Source organism: Elephas maximus, chromosome 20 (genome assembly GCF_024166365.1).
Source record: "Elephas maximus indicus isolate mEleMax1 chromosome 20, mEleMax1 primary haplotype, whole genome shotgun sequence".
NCBI lineage: Eukaryota > Metazoa > Chordata > Mammalia > Proboscidea > Elephantidae > Elephas > Elephas maximus.
Window position 1 is genome coordinate 50,035,026 of NC_064838.1, and position 24,542 is coordinate 50,059,567.

Below are 24,542 nucleotides of genomic sequence, written 5' to 3' on the forward strand. Positions count from 1 at the left end.
TTTAGCTAGTATTGACATCTTTCTTACTATGTTTCAGGTGTTGTTCTAAGTGCTTGTTAAAGATTAGCACATTTAATCCTCACAGCAATTCTGTGTGGTGAGTCTGGTATTATCCTTAATTACAGATAAGGAGACTAAGGAACAGAAAGGGTGAGTAACTTGTCCAGGGTCACACAGCACAGGCAGTTTAGTTCTATACTGCTCCTAACTGCTGTGCTACATTGTTTTCTGCACTGTGTTGAATATAATAAATTACACTTGTTTATGCCTTTCTGTGTAAGTCAAACGGATGGTTTTTCAGCAAATGAAAACTTTGTCAGCATTAAATACAGAAGTAAAAAGAGTTGCAGTGAACTCACAAGGATAGCAAACTTAACACCTTTATGTTGTCAGAAGCTGGGAAAATGACGTCAGATTTAAACACCGTTGTTATAATAAATAGTTTTCGTTTATAAGTTTTCATTTCATTTAACTGCTTGTGGCTTAAAATTTCTTCTTAGGCATATCACACCTGAAAAATTTTATGTGGAAGCTTGTGATGATGGAGCCGATGATGTACTTACCATCGACCGAGTGTCCACAGAGGTTACCCTCTCAGGTATTTCCTAGTCGTGTGTAGAAGCGTCTGAGAAAGACTTTATCCATAAGTCGTAATAATTAAAATAAATAACTCAGAGGCATGCCAGTGTTCGGATCTCTGTGTGCCTTCTTATAAAATTTTAATTCTTGGCCATGACATTTAAAGTTTATACACTAATTTTATGCTGTCTCCTTTTTACAGAAAGGAAAAATGATCTTGAAATTTTTAGGAAACATTTTACTATCTGTAAGCATTTGAAAACCTAACTATTTCTTTATTGGTTCCCTTACCTGTACTCTGACAGGATTGGTGTTCTTGATGTCTCATAGCTCTAAGTTTTCAGGTATTTGATTGAGATCATTAAATGTGTGACATTCAGCAGTGGCTTTTGTTTTGAAAATATTCATGATGGTGAGGATAATTTAATAAATGAAAAAAAATATAATTTACTGACTGAAACTTGTAAGAGTTCTGGGCAAATGATGTTCTGAAGCTTTATCTACCTGTCCAGTTATGTTTTGGTTTTTCTTTCTGGGATATGAAAAACAACTGTTTTTTCAATTGTATGGAACACTGATTTCTAAACAGATTGATGTGAAATAATTTTGGTGGCAAATTAGTGTACCGTTGTGACATCACATTCAGAATTTCATTTTTGATTATTTAAAAATTCTGATTTACTGCAGAGTTCTGTATTTGTTTTTTCTTAAGTACATTATTTGAGTAACCACAGACTAGGCAGTCAGTAAATACTCTGAATGGATAAAGTGAAATATGAAAATATATTGCATGGGATAGTAAAGTACAAGAAAGATTGTGGCTCTACAATTTCTATTTTCTTGCTTATCTGGTTATTCTGGTAAATACCACATAAAGTTTTTATTTGAGCAAACAGAACTAGAGCTGTTTTAGTTTGGTAATGCGGTATTTCCCACGTGTTCATGGCTTGGTGGCTGTTCTCTTCAGATAGCTTTTTGGGTTTAACCAAAGTTAGTATGCGTCTCGTGAAGTTGAATCACACTGCTGCTTTTTACCATATTGAGACAGCCCGGTGTCTGTTATTTTGGACTTTGCAGTGACATTTTACTCACAGCTAGAGACTGCCGACTCATTTGAGCAGACCGAAAAGCTGAAGGGTGTAGATTATCTGCATGTGACGATGTCGATACCAGGCAGCCATGAGTGGAGACATGCTTGGCATGAAGCCAGAGATGGTGAAGGGCTGACTCACTGACAGTTTCTTAGCCAGTTTCTTTTTTCTGTTGGAAATACAGACTGTGGCCACAGAGAGAGGGAATTTTTTTTTCCTTCCGTGAAAAACCGACACCTATTCTTAGGCATCCTCATAGTTTTGTTGCCATTGTACCCAAGTCACTGTACCCTACAGCACTATCAGTAGTCCATTTAAGTTTGTCAGATGGTCTCAGTACCTTTAGGATTTTCTCTGAGATTGTTACCGCACCAGCGTTCCCATTCTTCGCGTTAGTTAATTGTGGTATAGGGTCATTAAGCAAATTTAATTATTGAGTGAATTAGATTGAATTTTAGTCTATTTGAAAAGGAGCCTGGTGGCGCAATGGTTAAGTGATCACCTGGCGACTGAAAGGTTGGTGGTTTGACCCCTAGCCACTCTGTGGGAGAAAAGACCTGGCGATCTGCATCCGTAATGACTACAACCTAGGAAACCCTATGGGGTAGTTCTGTTCTGTAGGGTTGCTATGAGTCAGAATTGACTCAACAGCACACAACAACAACATTGTTAGGAATGTCTTTAAGAATCAGAGCCTGGGTTTACAGCAGTGTTTCCAAAATGGGTTCCAGTATGATAATACGCTGTAACTGAAAGAAAACTTTTATAGCCGTATAAATTTGGAAAACCTTGAATTAGACAGCGGAACAGCTTTCTTTTACACCAAGCCTTCCTTCTCAGAGCCTTTATTCTCCGAATGTGCGTTAGGACTGTCTGGGAGAAGGAACAGAGGCGATGCATGGTAGCACAATAGGTTATTTGACTGTGGAGCTCCTTGTGCCCCTTTCTTGGGGGGCATTATTCTCTAAACTAGAGCCTACAAAATAAGCTTTGCAAAACACATTGGCTTATAGTATGAATTGTGAAGTGACCCTGTGATCTAAAATAAATACTGTTTTATTAATAGGGACATAATTGATAAAACCACAGTTTATGTTATGCTTCCCTGCTTGCTTGTGTAAATTTACTGTTAGACGCGAGGAGGCTTTTCCCTCCTTCTGCCCTTGGCTCTCTGCCTGCATTTCCCACATTCTTACACACAGATGGGCAAGTCATATATATATATATATATATATTTTGCATTTTATTAGTTGCGTGTAGAGATTAAAATCTTGTCCCAAACCCTCACTTTCATTTATTTTCTAGTTCTTCTAAAGAGATAGGTACTTAGTTTCTGGCATGAGGTTGAATAAATGTGTTTGAAAATTAACTTTAGAAATAGCCAACGATTTACCCAATGAGGCTGCTGAGGCTTGTTACTTTTGGCTCCACAGTCTAGACAGGTAGAGGCCTTTATGCATCACGTGGGCGTTTTTGTTTTCCGTTCTGCCGAACTGGAGGTCTAGCACTTATGAAAGGATATATTGTTTTTGGAGCAAATCATACACATTGATTTAAATGAAGTAGCTATCGAAATCAAACCGAATTTCCATTTCTACTGGAGCTTTTTCCCACGTGATTTTTCTTTCTTTCTCTTTTCATGTTTTAAGTCAAGAAAGATGTTCCTCCTTCAGCTGTCACAAGACCAATATTTGGTATATTGGGCACAATCCATCTGGTGGCAGGTAAGAAACAGTAAGCTAAGATGGGCAAAGAAGGTAATTCAGTTGACAATATTAGAGTATAAGACGGAGACATACTTCATGTCACGCTTTATGTGATAAATCTCTAGGTTAAGTCACACTCCGCTAGATGCTGAGTTGTGAAGCTACAGGCCCCTTCTGTCCTGTAGTGCACAGCCTAGTGAGAGAGGCATGTAAGCAGCAAGTTACTGCAGTGTGGTGTGCAAGTTCTAGGGGAGACAAGGACCCAGGAAGGCTCCAGGGGAGGGTGCTTATTGATAGAACATTGAACAGAGCTGAAGAATTGAGTTAGTGGAAGTGGTTACCCTGTTACATTTGCGAGGAGAAGGAAGTGGCTAGGATCAGGGTTGGCATATTGTGCGTTGTGCTGTGGTGGCTCCTTGATTCCTAGCCACTCATCCTTGTGATATTGCAGTAACCACTTACACTGCCCCGGCACAGTTCTCTGCCATTTAGAATAACCTGAGGGACATAGGAATGGGGTAGATGGGACATTGCCCTGCAGTGATCAGATCTCACATCCTGTGATACTTTAAGGTACATGCTGGTGATGCAGTGTTACTAGCTAGAAGGCCTGTATGCCTTGGGGACAGGGGAGAAGTGTTTTTCTGTCTCTGCTTTTCGTCCGCTAAGACGACTGCTTACCAACAGCTTTTGCTTTTATTTTTTTGAGGGAAACTTTGACCTTTCAACAAGAATTTTTCTAAATAATGTTTAGTCTTTCTGTTCATAAATACAAGCTTGCCAAAATAAAAAAGCATGGGCCTTTTATCTGTGTAGCACAGTACAGTCTTATTCGGCTAGCCTTTACGGTTTAAACAATAAGGACCTCTATTTTGGCTTTAGAGTTGTCTTTTTTATATTTATATAAGTTTGACTTTACTTTTTGCAGGTAACTATCTTATTGTCATTACCAAAAAGACAAAAATAGGTGAATTTTTCAATCATGTAATCTGGAAAGCAACAGATTTTGATATCCTTTCTTATAAGAAGACAATGTTGCACTTAACTGATATTCAGGTAAGAACTGGGAACAGTTAGTAATTGTAGAGCCTAAATGCAAAGAATGTTTGATGGATTTCTTTTAAATGCAAATACTGAAAAAAAAAAAAGCACCCATAAAGCAGGGTAGGAAATAGGTAGCTATTGTGTGGCAAGCAAACAGAGCTGGTTTTTTAAAAGACAACTGTATTATGCTACTTCTGGGTAATTTGAAACTCTTAGTCACTTTTATGGTAGGGGCAACACACTTAAGCTTTTACTTTTGGTTTCTAGTTATAAAATATATTTTAAAAAATTATTAATGCATTTTATTGCTCTTGGTTGTTTAAAAAGAAAATCTGCCTTAATTTTTAAATAATGAAACTTCACGTGGTAAGAAAAGTACAAACAGAAAATACGTATATACTCAATACCCAGATTTGTCTTCATAGATGACCCTTTTTGAAAGAAATAAAATATTAGATATGATTGAAGTTCTGCTCATCAAATTTCATTCCCCCTTTCCTCAGAGAAAAGTATTCTTCAGTTTTACCACATGGATATAAGTGTGTATGGGTGGGTATGTCCGTGCATATATTCAGACTGTCTCCCTTTTGCATGATTCCTTTATGCATGGATTTCAGTTACTGTGGTTTAGTTAAGTAACAACAGGCCCCCCAACAACACAGTTCAGATTTCCGTTACCACAGTATATTAATGAAGCAAACAATTAGTTTACCAAAGATGAAAGTGCTGCAAAGGAATGAAAAGTAATAATGCTGGAAGTAAAAATCGAATGGCTCATAAATGGAGTTATAGAGGAGCCTTAGTGGTGCAGTGGTTAAGAGCTACAGCTGCTGACCTAGAGGTCGGCAGTTCAAGTCCACCAGCCGCTCCTGGGAAACCCTATGAGACAGTTCTACTCTGTCCTATAGGGTCGCTAGGAGTTGGAACCGACTCGATGGCAACGGGTTTTTTTTTTTTTTTTTTGAGTTATGGAAGAAATGGCTGATTGTGGGAATGCTGCCACTGTAGCTGTATGAGACTGAGGCTTTAAATAATGCAGCCAGAGGTATTAGTGAAGGGGAACTTACCAATACTAACAAGCAAAGTGGTGGTGATGAAAAGGATGAAGATATCCCAGAGGAAGTGATGCCAGCGAAAAACTTGCCATGGAAGGAACTCTCTGGGGGTATTTCTTCACATAGAAAGCACAAAGGATAAAATATTTGAAGATGATTCAGACTTAGAAAGGAGTATACTACCTCACCAAGGTGTAGAAAAGATGTCCGTTCTATATCGCAAGCGATGAGGAGGAGGAGGCAAGCACTGTTCAGACTACTCTTGATAAGATTTTTAAAAAGAAACAAAAACACTTTTAATTCTCCATGTTTCTAATGTTTTAAGTTACAGTGTACTAAGGAAATATTAGTTTTAACTGTTTTCTCTATACATGTATAACTTAGAGTAAGAGAGTTTTTGTTTTGACTATAAAATTTAAAGATCAAAGGACCATTATAGTTTTTCCTTTTTTAAGCTAGCTTGCAGGGCCGTTTTCATAGTCCCGCTCAACCGTGCCAAGTGAAGACTGCCTCCCATCATACCCAGACAGTATTTATAAATAAATACTTGCATTCTTTAAGTCAACAGGATGTTCAGAAATTATTTAAATTTTTTTAAGTTACATTTTTACTCTCAAGACTGCAAAAATGGTTGTTTCTGAAAGAAAAATTATTATACTAACATGTGGAACTTACCTATGATAAACATTTTGAAAATAAAGTGATAGCACTGTTTTATTGACTAAGTAAAACTGTAGGATTTGCTTTTTTAAATTTTAGTTTAAACTTAAAATTTCTTTTTTACAATATATATCAATGAAAAAATTAGGGATTTGTATCCATTCTCCGTGAGGGCCTAATATTTTAAGGAAATAAAATGGCTTGTGTTTGGTAGCCCGGTAGTATCGGACCGTTGGTCTTCATTGCTGCACTTTGTCGTCAGGCCATGTAGCTAACTTTAGCATTGCTTATTAGATATGCCTTGCTTGTGCTTTTGATTTTTTTAAAAAATATCTCTGGAGCCCAAATTTAAAATTTCGTAGTACATATTAATTATGTTACCAAACATCAACAATCGTTTTTTTTAAAACAAGGATAAAAAAAAATATCAATCTTAGTATTCATTGGGAAAGCCAGTTAAAATGGTTATTAGGAAGTGTCTGCAAAGATAAATATTGCTTTTACTGGGCTTTTTAATCTTATTTTTAAAGAAAAAGAATTGTGTTTTACTTCCTATCCAACCCAAGCCAATGAAGTTTTTAAGAATGAGGATGATACTCTGTTGTTATTTGCTGTTACTGAGCTCCTCACGAACTTAGGCTTTTCATTGGTCAAATGGGGATAATTATGCTAACCTAGTAGGGTTTAGTAGGGTTGTTGTGAAGATGAAAGAGAATCTGTGTAAAGCCTATGCCAGATAGTAGGTCATAACCTAGGGTGAAGGTATTTTGTTAAAACAACTGTTCTGCCCTTCAGGGTAAAAATTGTGAGGGATACCAAAGGGAAGGAGTCCCACCTGATCAAGTAATCTAATGATACCCTGCAGCATTTACTGAGCACCTCCCCCATGTCAGGAAGTGTTTTAGGTCTGGGGGAAAGGATGGTGAGCACCCTCCCAACCCCTGGCCCGGTCCACGTGCCAGTGATATTTAATGGGGCCAAACGATAGATTCTTGTTTTCATTCTTTCCTCATACTGACAGATGCCTTTTCAGGTGTGACACATACTGACATTTCCTGTTTGTTTACAGTTACAAGATAATAAAACTTTCCTAGCAATGATAAACCATGTCTTGAATGTGGATGGATTTTACTTTTCAACATCATATGATTTGACCCATACATTGCAGCGGCTGTCCAACACTAGTCCAGAATTCCAAGAAATGAGTCTTTTGGAAAGGGTAAGTTTGCTTTTTGGTTATGTTCATTTACTTTTTGTGTTTTTTTAAGGGGCATGTCTCTGTTTCATCCATAAAAATTTATATTGATTCTTTTGAACCCTGGCTATATCAGGGTCATCTGCAGGGCTTTGAAAACATACCATGTTTCACATATATCACAAAAACCATAGTCCCAAGTTCAGGGCCCCAGAATCTATGCCTGTTACACCGCCAGGATCGAGAACCACAGGCCCAGGTATTTAGAAAGCCAGTCTCAATACGCAGGTGTAGGTGATTAGATGAAAAGCCTTCAGAGCGTATATTTTTACATAAATAGTACTGTGCTGTCAAGCAGTAGCTCTCAAGTGTCAAATCTTCAAAACAGCATTGCATTCACATGTAAATTATTAGCACTCAGTGTCCTGTAGTAAAGCAGTGCGTTAGTGACTAAATAGGGCTTAAAAAATTAACATCTTGTTAATATTAGCACAAAGTCAATGGTGTTCTTTCTGCAGCATGTTACTTATAATCTGGGGTGATTAGAAAAATAAGAATTTATTGATTTCAGAGCTTGAAAAAAATCCATTATTCATTTATTTTTAAAGTGTATCTTTAAAACTAGGCCTCAAATAATCTCAGCTTAAAATTTCTGCTCTTCAGACCCTGGGTAATTGCTGCCTTGATTTTACTTTGTATTAACAATTAGATATGTTTAGGGGACAGATAGAATTTAAAAGGCTGCCGTTAGTTATCTATTAGGTCAAACATATGAAATCATTTGTAATTGACTGTTGTTTACCAATTAAAAAAAAATAGAAACGATAATTTCATGTAATTCAACTAAAATCAATATTTTAATTGACTGGCCCTTTTGGGTAAGATTTTATATTCTGATCTAGTAAAATTCTATGTAAGATTAGTTGTAAGTTTGGCTAAGGAATCAAGAAAGTGGCTTTTAACACCAAAGATACTGTTGCTTTTAGAAGCAGTTGCTGTATTCTCCACTTGTTTAGCAAATGTCTCTCATGTGCTTGCTATGGGCCAAGTATGGTACTAGCAACTGGGAACACAGAATGGAAAGATGTAGCCTCTGCCTCGTGAGAGCCTACAGCCTACAGGGGAAGCAGACCTCCAAGCAATCACAAAACAAGGGATGACTGGTGTAACAGAAATATGTACCAAAGTGTGGATGGATCCTGAAGGGAGGTGGTTTCACTTTGCCTGGGGGAGTCAGAAACAGCTTTACAAAGGGAGGAACATTTGAGCTGAGACTTGCCGATGAGTAGGGCTTGTTGGTCAGTTGGCAGTGGGAGAGAGAGGGTTCCAGGCAGAGGCTATGGCAATATTAGGCTAAACTGCGGGAGAAGCCATCCCATGTGTTGGGATGGGAATAGGAAGTTGTCAGCTAATCAGAAAAGTCAGTTAAAGTTAAAATATGGAATCACAAAAGTGATAAATGAAACATACATACGTCAAACATTTAAACAACATTTTTCATTCAAGGGTCAATTTTTGTATGTAGGGCCACAGGCTTTTTTTCTTTGTTCTTGGTTTTTTGATTCTAGCTGTCTTTTCCTGTGTAAATTATATCCATACTGCTTTCCAGCTTGGATCTTTTTAAAGGCTTTCATACTTACAAAAAAGCAATCTGTGCATAAAATCCTGTAGATTTTTACTGCATTTCTAAAGTCTTTTTTACTTGCCACTTGCGCTCCAAATTCAACAGCAGTTTTTTAAGCAACTTGCCTTTTACTGAGTTATTTCAAGGCGTTCAGCTTCATAGAAATAGCAGTTCTGTTTTAGTCGTATTTCATTGGTGTATAAAATGTTTAGTCAAATTATGTAATGATGAATAGCAATATGACTGGCACAAACCGGTTGGGGACACACAGCTGAATTTCATCTGATGCTGCTAAGTGCAAGAGCCACTCCCTGTGGCTTTCATCTGTGGTGGGTTGAGTTGGTGACTTTATAGAGGGAATGGGGAGGCTTGGTTACTCTGCTGAGTCAGTTCAACAGAGGCTGGTTGAGGGCGCCTCCTCTGTGTTTGTAGTTTGGAAGTCAGAGAGTTAAATAGGTCTGCCAGAGCCAAGGACTGGCTAGGTCCCTCAAAGATTGAGTCCTTTAGGTGATAGAAAGCCATGGGAGAATTCAGCGCACATAGGAGACAGGACGTGTTAGAGAACTCCTGCTTGGCAGCAGCACTGTGGAGGAATGAAGCAGGAGGGCCAAGACTCGAGGCAAGGGAAGCCATTGTAGTAGTTAGGCTGGAGTCTAGTGTGTTGGCCGTGGTTGGTTGGAGTAGGAATGTAGAAGGTAGATGGATTTTGGATGAGATTTAGGACTTGAGGATTGACTAAATGTAAGGGAAAGAAAGATCCTGGGAGGTCTCCCAGGTTTCTGTTTGGGGCAGTGCCCTGGCCTGAGGCAGTGAACTTGGAGGAGAGACAGTATGAGTGTGGGAAGATGAGTTCTGTTTGGAGCAGTCTAAATACCTAGCCACCAGGGGGAGACATTGATTACTTTATTTTTCTTTGTGTAGAAGGTCAACTTGGCAGCAAGTATATTAATTTTAAAACTTCTCTCTTAGGCAGATCAGAGGTTTGTATGGAATGGTCATCTTCTAAGAGAACTTTCTGCTCAGCCAGAGGTAATGTATACTGAATAAAATCTGCTTATTTGTTACAGTCAAGTCTTAATACATATAATAAAATGACTACCAGGGTTTTTGGTAAATAAATCTACTTTAACTGTATTTATAACTTATAAACTTAGATCAGGTCTACCCTTACATCATTCTAGGTTGAGGAAGCCTAATTATTTTAATTTGATCTCATAGAAACCTTAAGTAAAAATACGTTGCTTTCTTGTCTTTGATCATAACTACAAAACTAGAAATCAGTAACAGAGAGAAAAGGAAAAAATTAGATCTATGGAAATTGAATAACACCTTACTTAAAAACTACTGGGTAATAGAAGAAATAAAAAATCAAATTGAAAAATTCCTAAATTCAAATGAGAATGAAAACATGACATACCAAAATCTTTGGGACACAACAAAAGCAATGCTCAGAGAAGAATTTATAGCAATAAATGGACACATCAAAAAAGAACAAAGGGCCAAAATCAGTAGCTTAACCCTACAACTTGAATAAATAGAAAAGGACCACCAAAAGAAGCCCATAGTCACCACAAGAAAGGAAATAATAAAGATCGGAGTAACAATAAATGAATTAGAAAACAGAAAAACAATAGAAAGAATCAACAAGACTAGAAGTTGGTTCTTTGAGATGATCAGTAAAACTGACAAACTACTGGCCAAGTTGACAAAGAAAGAAAATGAGAAGATGCAAATAACCAAAATAACAAATGAGGTGGGTGGCATTACAACAGAACCAACTAAGATAAAAAGGATTAAAAGACAAAAAGGATAGTGACAGAATATTCTGAAAATCGTACTGCAACAAGTTTGAAAATATAGAAGTGGACAGATTTCTAGAAATTTGTCCCACTACCTTCCTAAACTAACAGAAATAGAAGTTTGAAATTTGAGTAGGTCTATAACAAAAGAAAAAATTGAAGAGGTCATTAAAAAACTCCCAACCAAGAAAAGCCCCAGCCCAGACAGCTTCACTGGACAATCCCATCAGACATTCAGAGAAGAGTTGACACCAATTATACTTAAACTATTCCACAACATAGAAAAGGAAAGAATACTCCCTAATTCATTCTATGAGGACAGCATAACCCTGATGCTAAAGCTAGGCAACGGCACCACTAAAAAAGAATATTACAGACCAATATCCTCCAATGAGATGGATTGACACAGTGGCTGCAGTAATGGGCTCAAGCATAACAACAATTTTGAGAATGGAGCAGGACTGGGCCGTGTTTTGTTCTGTTATACATAGGGTTGCTATCAGTTGGAACTGACTCAACAGCACCTGACAACAACAACAACATCCCTTGTAAATATAGATGCAAAAATTCTCAACAAAATTCTGGCCAACAGAATTCGACAGCATATCAAAAAAATAATACATTATGATCAAGTGGGATTCCTACCAGGGATGCAAGGATGGTTCAGCATTAAAAAGTCAATTGATATAATCCACTACATAAATAAAACAAAGGCAAAGAATCACACGGTCATCTCAATCAGCACAGAAAAAACATTTGATAAAATCCAACACCCTGTCCAGATAACTCTCAGCAAAACAGGAGTAGAAGGAAACTTCCTCAATATGATTAAGGGCATATACATAAAACTAACAGCCAACCTTTTTCTCAACACAGAAAGATTGAGACCATTCCCCTTGAGAACAGGAATAAGACAAGGATGCCTTTTATCACCATTCTTATTCAATACAGTAAAACCAGACCTGCCGCCATCAAGTTGGTTCTGACTCATAGTGACCCCATAGGGTTTTCAAGGCTGTAAATCTCTGTGGAAGCAAACTGCCGCACCAGAAGTCCCCTCTTATTTGCAGTTCTGCTTTTGGCAAGTTCAATTACCCATGGTCACCCGTGGTGTGAAAATCTTCAGTGGAAAATTCCAGAAATAAACAATTATAAGTTTTAAATTTCACACCGGGAGGTGAATCATCCCTTAGTCCATTGCATCCATGCTGGAAGATTACATAGAGTCAAAACTGTGGGACCTAATTTTTGGCATAAATAGCTTATCACACAAAACTAAAAATGCGTGAACAACAGAGGATAAATTTGATAAATGGGACCTCCTAAAACTTAGATACTTAGGCTCATCAAAAGACTTTACCAAGCGAATAAAAAGAGAAATCTACAGATTGGGAAGAAGTCTCTTTGGCCATGAAATATCTAATAAGGGTCTAATTTCTAAAATATGTAGAAAACTTCAACAGCGAAAAGACAGTCCAATCAAAAAATGGGCAAAGGACATGAACAGACGATTCACCAGAGAGGACATTCAGGTGGCCAACAAATACATGAGCAGGTGCTTGTGACGATGAGCTGTTAGAGAGATGCAAATCTAAACTATTTAATGAGATACCCTCTCACTCCTGCAAAAATAGCAGTGATCAAAAAAACAAAACAACAAATGCTGGTGAGGTTGTGGTGGGATTGGAAGTCTTATACATTGCTGGTGGGAGTATAAAATGGTACAACTACTATGGAAAACTGTTTGGCACTTCCTCAAAAAGCTGGAAATAGAAATACCTTACGATTCAACAATCCCAATCCTAGGTTTATATCCTAGAGATACAAGAGCAGTGACACTAATAGACATATGCACACCTGTGTTCATTACTGCATCATTCACAATAGCAAAAAGGTGGAAACAGCCTAGCGCTCATCAGTGGATGAATGGATAAGCAAACTCTGGTACATACATACAATGGGCTACTACACAACTATAAAGAAAAATGAGGAGTCCATGAAGCATCTTTTAACATTGATGAATCTGGAGGACATTATGCTGAGTGAAATAAGTCCATCACAAAAAGACAAATACCGTATGGTCCTACTCTTATAAAAAATCAAAATAGATATACACACAGAAAGCAAAGTTCTTTGACAGTTACCAGGGATGGGAGGGAGAGGGAGGGGAATCACTTTCTTGATAGTAGACACTTGTTACTTTTGGTGATGGAAAAGATAAGACCAAATATGGGTGAAGTAAGCATACCTCAACCAAGCTAAATAAAAACACTAAGAAGTATGAGAGAAAATGGGACAATTTTGGTAAATGCTATGGGAAACCCTGCTGGTGTAGTGGTTAAGAGCTGTGGCTGCTAACCAAAAGGTCGGCAGTTTGAATCCACCAGGCACTCCTTGGAAACACTATGGGGCAGTTCTGCTCTGTCCTGTAGGGTCGCAATGAGTTGGAATTGACTTGTCAGCAACAGGTTTGGTTTCGTTTTTTTTTTTATGTAACGTACAATTTTGCAACAGTAAAAACACAACCAAAAAGATACATGTGTAGTTACGTGGGTAGATACGGATGCATGTATGTGTATATAAAGGCATACGTGAATAACTGCCTGTGCATGGGTAGTGCACCTATAAGCGTATCTATATGTATGTTTGTGTGCGCTGCGTGTATGTCCACATAAGTAACAAATCACACAGGGGCTCAGTTAAGGAGGCTTCCTAGATATATCCAAACAACTTGAAGGATTAGTTTACTGGGTTAGAAGGCTTGGGACCATAGTCTCTGTGGACAGCTTAGTTAATTGGCATAACATAGTTCACAAAGACAGCGTTTTACATCCTAAATTGATGAGTAGCATCTGGTGTCCTAAAAGCTTGCGAGTGTCCATCTAAGATACAACTATTATTCTCTACTCAGATGGAGCTAAAGAGAATGAAGGTAATCAAAGGCTCAAGAAGAAACTAGTCCATGAGACTAATAGCCTGCACGAACCACAGCCAGAAGAACTAGATGGTGCTGGCTACCACTACCGAATGGGAGAAAAATGTAAAACAAAACTCCAGTTCCTAAAATAGGCCAGACTTACTGGACTGATAGAGACTAGAGGAACCCCTGAGACTATTGCCCTAAGATAACCTTTGAACTTGGAATTGAAGCTATTTCTGCAGGTCACCTTTCAGTCAAATAATAGACTGGCTTGTAAAATACACAGTATCGCCCATGAGTAATGTGCTTCCTTAAACAAACTACGTGAGACCAAACAGTCAGCGTTTACAGAGCAAGAACGAGAAGACGAGGAGAAGGGAAGCTCTATCAGTGGAAACAGAGCAAACAGAATGGAAATAATGAGAATGCTGATAACATTGTAAAAATTGTAACCAATGGCATAGAACAATTTGTATAAAAATTGTTTAAAAAAACTCATTGCTATTGAGTCTGTTCCAACTTAACAGTGACCCTATGGAACAGAGTAGAACTGCCCCATCATTTCCAAGGAGCGCCTGGAGGTTTTGAACTGCTGACCTTTTGGTTAGCAGCTGAACTCTTTAACCACTATGCCACCAGGATTTCCAAAAGTTATTAAAGGAGAACCTAATTTGCTGTGTGAACTTTCACCTAAAACACAGTAAAATATTATTTTAAAAAAAACAAAAACAATGTTTTCTATAAGTAAGAGGGACAGGATTGGTCTTGGGGATGAATAATGGAGAAATGAGGGGCCAGAGCCAAGTCCCCAGGCTGAGTCCAGAGCTCTGCCTTTGCCTTCCTGTGGGGCTGTGACTCTCCTCAGCCACCCAGGAGAGACTGGTGTAGGCCTCAGCTTCCTTTGTCCTTTGCTTACACACACGAGTTATAAACAAGTAAGCACAGCCAGGAAAACAATATATAGAATCTAGGTAGATTTGCCTAATTGCTTTATTTCTTGTCATTTGCTTTGCTGGTTTTGGAAAAGTAATTTGAGCTGCAAACAATTAGCATGGGTAAACCCTTTCCCTGGAGGAATGAAGTTGTTACAGTCAGAGACTGAAAAGGAGGTAGGAAAACATTCTGCAACGTCGTGTAGTTTTGTTAGTGTCCCATAATCTGAATAGTCAAGCCCAAACGGTTGTAATACTAAAAAAAAAATAGATGTGCTTTAAATTGTTTTAATTAAAAAGACATTACGTTAGAGAAATTTCTTTTAAAATTAAAAACTACCCAGAAGTTTACTGCTTTGTTATTTTGCATATTACCTCTTCACGTATACTTGTAATGTAGTGCTTATTTACTTGTTTTTAAAGTACGTTTATTCCTAAATGTACTGTTACATCTTCATTTCAGGTTCATCGGTTTGCCCTGCCAGTGCTGCATGGCTGTATCCTTACATCGTATTGCTCTTTAGTTTTCTAACAACCTTTCTTTCAATTTTATTATAAGGCAGATTCAGACATTCTCAGATTTTGCATGAGAACAATTTCAGAATTAGTAGAAATTGTTGATAAAATCAGACTCATTGACACAAAATCTTAGAATATTGGTTGTAAGCCACTGCTGCCTTTTTTAAAGAATGAACTCTTCAGACGAAGTTATTCTCTCTGTGTTCAAGAGTTATGGGGTTGGTGGCTTAAAGAGAAGGAATACTCTAATACATTGTATTTTGCCTTTATTAGATTTTTGATGTTGCCTTGTATCAGTAAAGGTGATGCAGTGGTTAAGACCTCAGGCTGCTAACCAAAAGGTTGGCAGTTCGAATCTACCAGCTGCTCCTTGGAAACCCTATGAAGCAGTTCTACTCTGTCCTATAGGGTTGCTATGAGTCATAATTGACTAAGTGGCAGCGGATTTGGGTTTTGTTTTTGGTTTTGTCTCAGTAAATCAAAGAAGAATAGTTTCACCCTGTCTGTGAAATGAAAACTTTCCTCAGTAAGTAAAAAGGCTGTACTCATGAAGTAGGATGAACAGCAGCTTGGAGAGAATTACAATTAAAAATTATATTTGTCATTCCAAATAACCAGAGAAAAATAAAAATAGTTGGAGTTCAAAGAATAACACTCAGGGAAAAATCATGGTATAAATGCATAATAACTATCTAATGGTAAGTTCATTTGAAAAACATGGCTTTATTGTAGACACCATGATAAAAATAGCGAAGCAGAGGGAGCTGGTTGGCAGTGTACTGACGAGTGCCTGTAGGCAAGACTCTGCTCTGTAGAAACTGAGGGGGCGGCTCTCTCTGCAGTGTCCCCAGGAAGCTTGGAAACACAACAGTCTGTGATTGGTTTTTAGGAGGAATATAGGGCATTTGGGAAACAGGTAAAGCCTGGGAAGATAAGTCTTACGTAGTAAAGAAATTGAAAGGACTGCTCAATTATAAACACTGAGCTAATCCTAGGTTTCCCTATTGTACTTTATTTCCAAAGTACTTGTATATGTGTGTGTGTGAGTAGCAAGTAAATGTAAGTACTGTATATTTTGAAATTTGTGTGACAGATGTAATGAACTTATGTTAACATATTTAGGTGGTGCTTGAAGGGAATTAGGCCAGTTGTGTTTTATCTCAAAATGAGACTGTGAATGGACAAATATCAAGATTTTGGAGAATCTTTTTCTGGATACTTTTAGAAATTTACCCGTATTGCTTTAAATTGTGTTTGGTGTAATTTCTTGACTAGAAATATAGTCAACACGTTTCATACACATGCAGAGGGAATGGTGAGTTTCAAGGCCCCAAGGCAGGTGCGTGAGTGGAACAGCCAGCCAGCAGAGGAGGTGGGGGCTGTGTTCAGAGAAGTCGCTGGGCCCAGGTTAAAAAATGAACAAAAAACCCAGTTGCCTTTGAGCCCTTCTGACTCATGGCAACCCCGTGTGTGTCAGAGACTTGTGCTTTGTAGATTTTCAATGGCTAATTTTTTTTTTCGAAGTAGATCACCAGGCCTTTCTTCCAAGGCTCCTCTGGGTGGAGCCTCTAGCAGCCAGGCATATTAACCGTTTGCATCATCGAGAGACTGCAGGTCTAGACTGCACAGGGGCTGATAGGCCATAATATGGATTTTTTTTTTTAATTTTGGTGAGAAGCTGTTGGGGGGATTCGAGCAAAGTATTGACATGCTAAGACTGATCACTGAGGTAAATGTAGGGGAAAGACCAGAGGTGAGCAGGGGTGGATACAGGGAGCAATTAGGAGGCAGTTGCAGTAATCCAGGTGAGAGGTGATGGTGGCTAGGTGGATGGTAGCAGTGACAGCGGTGAGAGATGGTCAGACTCTGGATGTGTTTTGAAGATAGCACTAACAGGATTTGCTGACAAAGTGTATGTTGTGACATGAAAAAGAGGAGCTTAGTGCCCCAGAAGCAGGTGTCCAGCAGTGTTTGCTGTAGCACTGTTCATGATAGCAAAAACGGGAAAGGCCTACATGTCCACAGACAGTAGAATGGATGTTGTTGTTACTAGGTGCCTTCAAGTTGGCTCTGACTCATAGCGACCCTGCCTGGTCCTACGCCATCTTCACAACTGTTGCTATGCTTGAGCCCATAGTTGCAGTCACTGTGTTAATCCATCTCGCTGAGGGTCTTCCTCTTTTTCATTGACCCCCTTTTTCACTAAGCATGATGTCGTTCTCTTTACGGTGTTCCTTCTCTTTAATATATATCCCTATGGTGGACTGTCATACATCCATAGCAACCAGTGAACCTCATGAACATAATGTTGAGCAAATAAAACAAGTTGAAAGAATATATAAAGTGTAATTCCTTTTATCTGCAAAAAAAAAAAAAAGGTCAAAAACTGGCAAAACGGGAAAGAAGTGAGGGAACGATGAGCTGAGTGGAGAGTGGTTACTCTGAAGGGTGCGTCAAAGGTGCTGGTGGGTGCAGAGGTGGTTTTGTACCTTTTTATTCCTTTAACTGCACATATGCATTATGTACTCTGTATTACACTGAATGATAAAAATGTAGTTTTGATTTAAGAGGTATGCCAGCGCCAGAGGCTTCTGCAGGCTTTTTCTCTGGAGTGAAATAGAGAGGTCAGCCTTTCCAATTTCCAGGCATCTGACTCTTTGATGTTACTGAGTGGTTGTGAGTGTCATGTCGCCTATACTGTCACCAGTAGTTAGAGTTTTGTATTAAGAAGCTTTTGAGGAGAGAGTCTTTTTTTTTTTTTTTTTTAAATTTAGGTTCACTTTTCCTATTTCAAGAAAAAAACAGCTAAGATTCTGTTTCTGGATAATCTTTATTTAATTCAGCTTGATCTGTAAATCTTCATAAGCTTACCAACTCTTATGGTTAATTTACGTTTATAATTATACATGTGATATTTTTCAGTTTTTTTTTTAACTGCAGTTGTCTAGCCCTTTTCCCATTTTTTTTTCATTTCTTATTTGAAAGTTAATCTATTTTAAATTTATATGTTTCTCATTCAGAGTAGGTTAATACTTAATTCTTTACTTTGAGAAAGTGGTTGAGGATATCAGAAAAAGGAAATCATGTTATCCAAGTGGCGACACTATAATGAACCACTTAAATGTACTGTTTATTATATGTCATTGCAGGGCTACTGCCTTGACAGAACTCTACATTTGACTATTACGGTACTAAAGCCTTGTGAGTGTTCATGAAGAACCAGAAAGATTGGTATATTTTTGGCCATTTTTTTTTTTTCTTAGAAATGGAGTTGTTCTCAGGAGGGTAAATGATTCATACTGAATCTGGAAATAAATGTGATTTCTACATATGTTATGTTTTTCTTAATGGAGTTAAGTTATTACTATGCACTCGTGTTCTATCAATGGAAAATACTTTGATTGGATTCTCATCTCAAGAAGGAGTTGTTTCAGAGCTGGTGTGCGCTACTATGTGAGAGGTGAGATTAATTTTCTCAGCATGATTTAATACTGGGTTAGATCTTTTTTTTTTTTTTAGATCTATCACTAACGTTTTGTCTTACGGTGACATGAATGTAACCTTTTGAATTTGTTTTCATTATCATTTGATAGCCTCACTAAATATTTGTCTCCTGCTTCATTGTACTAATTAGGTAGGTTGTCTGTGCTTTAGGAGTTGGTGGTGCAGTGGTTAAAGCACTCAGCTGCTAACCAAAAGGGTGGCAGTTTGAATCCACCAGCTGCTCCAAGGGAGAAAGATGTGGCAGCCTGCTTCTCTAAAGATTTACAGCCTTGGAAACCCTACGCGCAGCTCTACTCTGTCCCGTAGGGTTGCTGTAAGTTGGAATCCACTCGATGGCAGTGGGTTTGGTTTTCTGTGCTTTACTCCAGCTACTGTCATTTACGCACGTGGCAGTGTGACACTATGGGCTGCTTCCTGCTGAGAGAGGAACTGGCCATGTTGCTTGCTGAATGTCTGAAGTCACAGCTGAATTTAATGTACTTTTCAGTAATCCAAACTCAATATCAGAAAGTATTTTCTTGCATTGTCCTTGCATGCATTAAGCTAGACATTTAACTTTATATTTACATCTTGAACATTTATTCTCTAGGTTTTGTACTAACAGTATGCTAATTTGCTCAAACAAGCTTTTAAAATCAGTATTAACTTTCTTTCATAATGAAAAGGAGTTTCTCCAGCTCTTTCTATTTTTTACCTTTTACCAGAAGATATCTGAATAAAATCCTGTTCTATTAAATAAGTCACACAAGCTTTCAGCTAGGAAATTGTGGAGGTTAATAACCTCCCTCATTATAAATGATATAGCAGAGGAAGAAAGACATTGAGTGAGTGACCTGGCCAAGATCAGAGAACCAGAATTAGAGTTAGCAGCTCCCTGGTAACTGGATTGTCTTGGATGGAAACATATTTTTTAATTTTTTGAATAGATAACATTCACGTAATTCACATATCAAAAAGTTTTAAAAGATACACAATAAAAAAAATCTCGTTTCTTACCCCATCCACTTGGTTCTCATCCCTGTACCAGCTGGTTAGTTGTGAATTTTTCATACCATTTTTCTCACCATAATATACTAACAAAAACTCCGTACCATACAGATATCTCAAAATGTGACGCTTGAGAAATGTATCAGAAAGGATGTTAAGAAAAATATTTGGGACAGTTAAAACTCCCCTGATTTCTTTCTGGTAACCTGGTAATTTGTTTGGGTCAGAGACTAGCTTGGAAGTTGCTTTTGCTTAGCAGGTAAGCTCTTTGTTAGTAGAAAAAGATCACGTAGACAAGGTCATAAAAGGCTGCTTCACATACTTGAAAGGACTGACCAGTATCAGATTCTAAGCTCTTCAGAGCAGTGCTTTTCAAACTGGGTTTCATGTGGTTATAGACGCTCTAGATTTTACAGAAGATTGAGACTCATATCATTTTTGTATTGTCATTTTAATAATTAAAGTCAATATAAGCATCTGCTGGACCATTTATTTGCATTATTATACCTGAATGCTATGTACATGATGCCCTACATTTGCATTTAATGTGTTATTACTAACTATGATCACCTAGATAGAAGGTTTTAACTTTCAAAATAGTATTTTTCAAATACTATGGATCTATGGGATCCATATGGGATCTATGGCCATACTCTCTCGGGGTCCTTGAGAATTTATTTTTCTTTAAAAGATGTCTCAGGTTTGAGAAACACTGTTTTAGAGGAATTGTGTATGTATAAACCGTTGATACATGGATAAACAAACAACAGTCTACTGCATCTGTTTATTAGTCCTGGATACTCCTCTCTGAGCTGGTTTAAACAAGCGAGCTTCTGTTAGCTTTGTGGTCATGTACTGTGCATTTGTTGGAAATTTATTTTTATAAGTGCTTTTCCACTAGTTGGAACTGACTTAATTCTTTCCAAGTTAACCTGAATCAGTGAGCTTCTGATGTGTTTCCTATGTAATAAATAGAGTTTACTATTTTTTTCTTCAATGTAGGGATTGATTCCGAAGGCCACGCAGCGAACTTTGTAGAAACAGAGCAGATCGTGCACTACAATGGGAACAGGGCTTCCTTTGTGCAGGCAAGTTTCTGTGTCTGGTTGGCGGAGTCGGCGCAGGCCAGGGGCCTCTTCTGCTTGGTCCGTCATTTTCTGTCATGTTGTTGGGTCCTCTCCTTACCCCTTTTTTTTCTTTTTGAAGTAATATCTTTGTCTACAGTGTGGGAAAGAGTTTGCCCAGAACAAGGATATTCCATTAATCTGGTACTCACCTGCTGACATTTTCTGCCCTTAAATTACATCCCAAAAGGAGAGGGTAGCAGGCACAAGGGTGTGGGAACACAGCCACCTATCTGCTTAAGCCTTTAGATTTATTCAGGGCAGTGAAGGAAGGACAAGCTGCTGGTTTATGACTGGCTTCCCTGCCTTGTACTTCACTGTGAGACAGCACCACTGTTTGGTTGCCTGCTTCAGAATTCTGGCTCCCTAGCTTCTCCCGAGCAGTGGTAACTAAACATTCATGTGTTCATAAATGCATTCATTGGGAATGAATAAAGCCGTTTTCTAAGTTTTTCGTAATGCCAAGTCATATAACATAGTTTGTTAATTTTTACTTGTGAAAAATTGATTTATTTTAGAATTTAGGGGGAAACAACTATCTGCTCTACAGACATCGTGTAACTAAAATTAGAAGAAGAGAAAATCTTTTCCATATGTATTCCCAAAAAACATGAACTGGAGGAACAGGTAGCGGACTTCTTTCAGAGTTGCTAAGTTGTGCTACTTTTTTGCCTTGCAGAATCATTGCTATATGTACCCTGACAGTAAGTAAACTGAGAAAAACAAGTGTGTGTGTTTTTCATTTCACATTTCTCTCTTTCCTTTTAGACGCGAGGATCAATACCAGTTTTCTGGTCCCAAAGACCAAACCTCAAGTACAAACCACAGCCCCAGATCAACAAAGTAGCAAATCATGTGTGTATCTTCCAGGCTTTCTTCCTTAGCTAAAAATAGAAGATTAATGGCACTAGAGTTTGCATATGGAGCACATATTTGTTCCCCATGTATTAGAATTCAGCATCTTTGAGGCCTTTCTCTTGGTTCTGGCACGCAGTGGACCTCTAAACCAAAAGGCTGCATAAATGGCGTGCCAGATGTGGAAAAGCAAAGTGGAATTTAATGGCTTGGCATGTTAGACTTTAGAGACCTCAGTAAGACTTTGAACTCTAGAGTGCGTGGCGTAGTCTGTCGGAGATTGTGTTCAGAGTTTCCACAGTAGTACTGCAGGCGGGGTGGAATGGTTTACAATCCTGTTTACTACAAAGCATTCAGAAGACGTGATCTGCATCCCAACCTCATTCCTTGAATATAGAGATAGGACATTTAAGGAGGTACTTTAAAAAATCTTATAAGTGTTCCTATAATGTCATCTGGTAAAGTAGATAACTTTTTTTTTTTTCCCTCCTAGTTGGACGGTTTCCAAAGGCATTTTGATTCACAAGTGATTATTTATGGAAAGCAAGTTATACTCAACCTGGTATGTTTCTTACAAACCGCGTCAGAATCCCCTTTTAAATCTTCTTTTAAGTAAACTTGAAAGAAAGCTATGGATGTTTAAAATTTTTTGCAGGTTAACCAGAAGGGCTCAGAGAAGCCTCTTGAACAGACGTTTGCAACAATGGTGTCTTCCTTGGGAAGTGGAATGATCAGGTACCTCACTTGAAACCAGTTGCGGGTCCTTTCAGATCATTGTCTCTGCACACACAAAAATGTACACTCACACGCATACTTGAGTACATAGATCTCACTAGACATAATATGTTTCAGCTTGCATTTCTTTCCAATAATAGATCAGGGCATGATTTGGTTGACTAGAAATTTTCTCTGGCTTAATTTTATGGTGTAAAATAATTTCTTAACATTCAAGTTTTCATCTAAGTTTGGTAAAATGTTTAGCCCCTGATCAAAATCCCCTCATCGAGGCTTTGTGGCTCGAAGGCCGCCAGATCTCAAAGTTCCACTGCTTGCAATTGGTGTGGTCTCTGTGGTCCTGCCTGTCATGGGAGCTGGGGCAGCTCAGTAGCTGTACCGTGGCCTCAACTGGAGCAGCAGCTTTGTCTGTCTTACGAGCAGTCACCAGACAACAGGTACAAATTCTGGGTTTTTGGTTGTTGTTAGATGCCGTCGAGTCGGTTCTGACTCACAGCGACCCTACGCACAACAGAATGACACACTGCCCTGTCCAGTGCCATCCCCACAATCGTCGTTACGCTTGAGCCCATTGTTGCAGCCACTGTGTCAGTCCATTTCGTTGAGGGTCTTCCTGTTTTCCGCTGACCCTGTACTTTACTAAGCGTGATGTCCTTCGCCGGGGACTGATCCCTCCTGACAACATGTCCAAAGTATGTAAGACGCAGTCTCGCCATCCTGGCTTCTAAGGAGCATTCTGGTTGTACTTCTTCCAAGACAGATTTGTTCGTTCTTTTGGCAGTCCATAGTATATTCAATATTCTTCGCCAACACCACAGTTTAAAGGCGTCAGTTCTTCTTCAATCTTCCTTATTCATTGTCCAGCTTTCACATGCATAGGAGGCGATTGAAAACACTGTGGCTTGGGTCAGGCGCACCTTGGTCTTCAGGGTGACGTCTTTGCTTTTCAACACTTAAAAGAGATCCTTTCGCAGCAGATTTGCCCAATGCGATGTGTCTTTTGATTTCTTGAATGCTGCTTCCACGGGTGTAGATTGTAAATTCTGAGTAGCTGATCAAAAGGCGGGAATCCTAAAACATCCACAGTTATCCTGTGGGGAGGTGCAAGGTGATAATGAGTCAGCCCATTTGGAGGTTTCTGCATCAGGAAATGGGCAGGAGGTGAGGGTGACATACTGTGGTAGGAAGTGGTCACAGGCAACTGAGGGAAAACTTCCTATCTGAAATGTTAGTGAGTTCTTTGGGGGAGAAATTGTTTTAACCTAATGGAAGATTTCAAATATACCCCAAAATAGAATAATATAATGAAACTTTGGGGAAGAATTTAAGTCTTTTGTGTCTAACTCAAAAACTCTAGCAACTTCATCACACCATCACTGCATTCACGCTTCTACCTTCTCAGAGTGAAACCTGCCCAGACACACTTTGGCTGACTCAGAAGGAATTCCTGATCAGGTGTACCTCAGAAACCCGCGAGGAACGTAGGCTATACCTTAGAACTGTAAAATCCAGCTCTCTCGGGTCGGAGCCCAGCATGTCTATAGTGGGGAAGTTCGTATGCTGGCTCCCATGTACAACCCTGCTTAAGTCCTGTCCCAGAGGGTTTCCTGAGTGTGCCTTGCCCCAGAGTTGTCTCGAGGAATTTGGAGTTTCTAGCAGTAGCTAACTTTGGGAACGTGATGCATAAATCGTAGAGTCCCAAGGTTATACACTCAGTGTTTCAGGAAAGTTAAAGGGCACCTACTGCTAAAGAGTGATCACCCCAAAGATGTCGTTATTTCCCTTCTGTGGGCTCTGAGGACCATCAGACAGAGGAGCATCAGAAAAACAGGTATATGAGTATTTTTTACTTAATAAATATATATTCTGGCGGGGGAAAAAATCAGCCTGTTGGCTCAAGTCTGAAATCAAACGGTAGATTTTTTGAGTCTATAAGGTGCCTGTTGGACTGAGTCACTTTTTAGTTTTGTCACCAGTTGTTACTGTAGTAAGTTAATTAAGTTGCTGGATTGGCGAAGGACCAGAAGGAGAAATGTCATATGATTGTACTTCGGAGAAGTGGCTGGGAGCATTAGCGGTAGAAAGTTACTCTTTTAGAAATTGGGTGAAAAGGTGAGATGTGCAAGGTTATGTGTCTCTGAGGGTTTCTTCCTGGAACTGTGGAAGCTTAGAGTTCCTTCTTAGAAGATATAAGTGTGATTTTAGAACAAGGA

At 38.7% G+C, this 24,542-nt stretch overlaps 1 protein-coding gene across 1 annotated transcript in view; it reads left to right on the top strand.

The window, feature by feature from the left end:
- The first annotated feature begins 500 nt into the window (after nt 1–500).
- The window catches only part of SACM1L (SAC1 like phosphatidylinositide phosphatase), a 37,437-nt gene continuing 13,395 nt past the window's right edge, over nt 501–24,542 (top strand). The window contains exons 1-11 of the mRNA XM_049862442.1: nt 501–598; nt 3,320–3,394; nt 4,305–4,432; nt 7,205–7,354; nt 9,924–9,983; nt 15,069–15,102; nt 18,483–18,584; nt 20,618–20,703; nt 21,508–21,594; nt 22,088–22,156; nt 22,250–22,329. Of these exons, the coding sequence (XP_049718399.1) occupies nt 4,409–4,432; nt 7,205–7,354; nt 9,924–9,983; nt 15,069–15,102; nt 18,483–18,584; nt 20,618–20,703; nt 21,508–21,594; nt 22,088–22,156; nt 22,250–22,329 (692 nt within the window). The 5' untranslated portion in view covers nt 501–598; nt 3,320–3,394; nt 4,305–4,408. The remainder of the gene's footprint in view (nt 599–3,319; nt 3,395–4,304; nt 4,433–7,204; nt 7,355–9,923; nt 9,984–15,068; nt 15,103–18,482; nt 18,585–20,617; nt 20,704–21,507; nt 21,595–22,087; nt 22,157–22,249; nt 22,330–24,542) is intronic.